Source organism: Cryptomeria japonica, chromosome 4, assembly GCF_030272615.1.
Source record: "Cryptomeria japonica chromosome 4, Sugi_1.0, whole genome shotgun sequence".
In the NCBI taxonomy this organism is placed as follows: domain Eukaryota; kingdom Viridiplantae; phylum Streptophyta; class Pinopsida; order Cupressales; family Cupressaceae; genus Cryptomeria; species Cryptomeria japonica.
The window spans coordinates 673293214-673297209 of NC_081408.1; the positions used below are offsets into that span (position 1 = coordinate 673293214).

At 45.8% G+C, this 3996-nt stretch overlaps 1 protein-coding gene across 1 annotated transcript; it reads left to right on the forward strand.

Moving 5' to 3' along the window:
• The first annotated feature begins 3107 nt into the window (after nucleotides 1–3107).
• LOC131875314 (uncharacterized) lies at nucleotides 3108–3764 on the forward strand. The gene has a single exon (XM_059219395.1). It carries the CDS (start codon nucleotides 3108–3110, stop codon nucleotides 3762–3764), a length of 657 nt encoding a protein of 218 aa, XP_059075378.1.
• The last annotated feature ends 232 nt before the right edge of the window (nucleotides 3765–3996 follow it).

Genomic DNA, 3996 nt, shown 5'->3' on the forward strand with positions numbered 1-3996 from the left:
GGAATATCCAGCCCCTTTGGTGGATTTCCTCCAAATCCTCTCTATCCATGATTGCTTCTAGCCTGGAGACAGGTGAGGTCATTCTATTCTCCAATATTTATGCGCCTACCGATCTTCGGGGTAAACAGGTGTTGTGGTCCCATATCAGGCTGATTCGTAGCATGCTACCTTTTCATCCTTGGATTATAGCTGGGGATTTCAATGCTATCTGTGAGTTGGCTGAGAAGCGGGGTGGCATTGGTAGACTGGAGCCTTCCGCACTGCTGCTTCAAGATAATATCAAATTCTTGAACCTTGTGGATATTAAACCGAACAACGAGCAGTTCACCTGGAACAACTGTCGGAGTGGCGAGTTTTGTATTGCAGAAAGGTTAGATCGGTTCTTAGTCTCTTGTTACTGGATTGGTGGGATGTGGTCAGCTGCCTCTGAGATTTTAGATTGGAGGGAATCCGACCATTGGCCTATCAAACTTGTTTTAGAATCAACTCAGATTTTCCGGAAGCCTTCCTTTAGGTTCCAACTTATGTGGCTTCGGGACTCATCTTTGCATGATTTGGTCTCTGATTGGTGGAGGAAAGGTAGACCAGCTCACGGTACTTCAATGTATATTTTTGCTAAGCTGCTTCAACATGTTAAATTTGAGCTTAAGCGATGGAATTGTCTGCACTTTGGGAATATATTTCATGAAAAGGCAGGGGCTCAGGCAGATTTGGATGGTATCACTAGAAGGATTAGAGAGGAAGGGGTTATTGATGAATTGCTTCAGGACGAGGCTCGGGCTATGAAATTGCTCGAAGAATGGGAACTGCGAGAGGAAATGTACTGGAAACAGAAGGCGCGTATTGAGTGGCTCCAGGAAGGGGACAAAAATACAGCTTTCTTCTTCAACTCTGTGAAAGCTAGGAGACATGGTAATTCTATCTCAGGATTGGTGAATGATAGGGGAGAGCTTCTTTCTTCCTCTCCTAAAATGTTTAGGGAGGTAGTCCAGTACTTTGAATCCCTGTTTAGAGAGGACTCGCAAGGGGGATCTCCCGAGGAAGCGCAAGTTCTTTCATGCATCCCCTCTCTTGTGACTGAAGATATGAATCAACAGCTCATGAGGGATTTCTCGCTTGAAGAGCTTGAAGGGGTTGTTTTTAGCATGAAGAGAGGGAAGGCACTAGGTCCAGATGGCTTCCCTATAGAGTTTTTTCAAGAGTTCTGGGATATCATCAAATTTGATCTCTTGGTCGTGGTTCATGAGTCTCAGCATAATAAGCAGATGTTAAGGGCTCTAAATGCTACTTTCCTTGCTCTTATTCCTAAGGAGGAGGGTGCCGATAGGATGAGTCAATTCCGACCAACCTCGTTATGTAATGTGATCTACAAAATTATTTCCAAGCTTATTGCTGATAGGTTAAAGAAGGGGTTAGCTGATATAATCTCAGAGGAGCAAAGTGGTTTTGTGGCTGGCAGACAGATTCTGGATGGGATTGTTATTGCAACTGAGGTCATCCATTCTATGGCCAAATCAAAAGAAAAAGCTATGTTCATCAAATTGGATATGGCGAAGGCTTATGACAGAGTAAGGTGGTCCTTCCTGAGGCGGGCTCTTAGTGCTTTTGGCTTTGCGGAAGAGTGGATTCAATGGGTTTGGAGTTGTGTTACTTCAGTCTCTTTCTCGGTGCTTATTAATGGGAGCCATTCTGAGCTTTTTGGGGCTTCAAGGGGGCTTCGTCAGGGAGACCCTCTCTCCCCTTATTTGTTTATTCTTTTGGCATAAGGCCTGGGGAGATGGATTAAGCAGAATGTGGAGTCTGGTTTTATTCAAGGATGGAGGTGGGGAGGAGCTTTACCCCCACAAACTCACTTGCAATTTGTGGATGACACTGCATTGATGGGGTTGGCTACAATGAGGGAGGCATCTAATCTTCGTAGGGTATTGGATGTGTACCTGGTTGCTTCAGGTCAACAGATCAATGAAGGAAAATCTTCCATCTACTTCTTCAATACTCCGGGTTCTATTCAACAGAGGATCGCCCACACTTTGAGGTTTCAGGTTGGGAATCTTCCATTGAAGTATCTTGGCATCCCCATCTCGGTGAGTAGGCTTCCCAGGGAGTCTTGGCAGGTTATTTTGGACAAATTTCGGGTGAAAGTTAATCATTGGACCCACCGATGGTTATCCTTTGTTGGTCGGGTCCAGTTGATTAAGTCAGTTGTGCAGGCCTTGCCCATATACAGATGCATGCTCCAGGTTGCGCCTATGGGCTTTCTTAAGGACCTTGATTCGATGATGCACCAATTTTTATGGGCGGGCTGCCTGGAGCCTCCCAAATGGAGTTTGGTTAGATGGGAAGTGGTTTGCAGTCCGAAACATTACGGAGGACTTGGTTTGAGACAGTTGGCTTTAACAGGAGAGGCATTGGCTGCTAAACTTTACTGGCGATGGTGTAATGAGCAGGATAAGAGTTGGGCGATTATCCTCTCTCAGAAGTATCTTCCGGGGATTCCTCCTCTTGATATTTCCAGGTATCCACTTGGAGGAAAGGGTTCTGTGATCTGGGATACTTTAAAGAAAGGGGCTAAACTTATTAAGGATGGTTTATTCTGGATTTGCAACAATGGGGAGGAGGCCCAATTCTGGTCTGACTCCTGGGATGGCTATCCCCCAATTATTTTTCAGTTTCCCAACCTATTGGGTCTATGTCAACGATTTCAGGATGCTGGGTGGTCTCGGGTGAGAGATTTTAAGTCTTTTTTCCCTTGTGGACAGATGGAAATGGCTAAATGGAAGCCCCCAGATGAATGGCCCGTTGTTGATTTACAGGAGGAGTGTGCGATGCTGCAAAATATCCTTTCTAGTAGAAGATGTTGTTCTATCCGGGAGTCTGATGGCCTTGCTTGGTCTCCCAATCCTAAGGGGATTTACACAGTGGCCGTTGGATATAGCAGATTGGTGGCTCATAAGATGGATATGCCTGAAGTGCAGTGGTGGAAGAAGGTCTGGAACAAGCTTTCGTGGCCAAAATGCAACTGTTCTATCTAGATGCTAGCTTGGAACAAGTGTTTGACTTGGGATAATATTAGGAAGAGAGGGTTCCACGGCCCGTCTATTTGTGTCATGTGTGGGACAAACGAGGAGGACTCTTCTCATTTGTTTTTTCGGTGTTCCTTTGCCCTGCAACTTTGGCATTTCTGGTGGGAAGTCTGGGTAGCTCCTTGTGTCCATGCTTCCTCCTTGACTGAGTTTTGGCAGAGGATGGGACGTCCCCCTTCTATGGCTACTTTTTTGCAGGAGGTATGGTTCGTGGGGCCTATCTTCTTATTATGGCAGATTTGGCTAGAGCGCAATCGAAGGATTTTTCATGGAGAGCGGAGGCTGGTACAACAAATTTGGCAGAGGGTATTAGGTATGATTAATGAGACAGTGGCGGCTAAGTGTGTAGTGGACTTCCCTTTGGGGAAACGAGATACAGAGCTGGTAGAGAGATTGGGAACTACAGGATCTTCTTTGGTCTTAACTAAGGCCAAGAGACGGCGTTGTGAGAAGCAAAAAGTTGACAGGGTTGGTAGATGGCAGCTACCCCCCCAGGGGATCTTGAAGATCAACACTGATGGTTCTTCAAGGGGTAATCCGGGTCCAGCTGGTATTGGCGGGATTGGTAGAGATGTTATGGGATCAGTGATCTTTATTTTTTCACTTTATGAGGGGATTCAGACCATTAACCTGGTGGAGGGTTTGGCTATTCTTGCTGCTCTTGAGAAGCTCTGGCTTTAGGATGGAGAAATTTAGTTTGTGAGTCCGACTCTCAGGTGTTGATCAACTTGATTAATGGACAGAGAATGACCGATGTTAGTTGGCAATTGGCCAGGATTGTGCAACAGATTGTGCATATTAGTTCTTTGATGGACAGGGTGATTTTTGCTCATATTCCAAGGGAGTGGAATAGGGCGGCTGATTGCTTGGCGAAATGGGCTTCTGAGCATGCTGATGGATGGAGAGTTGAGGA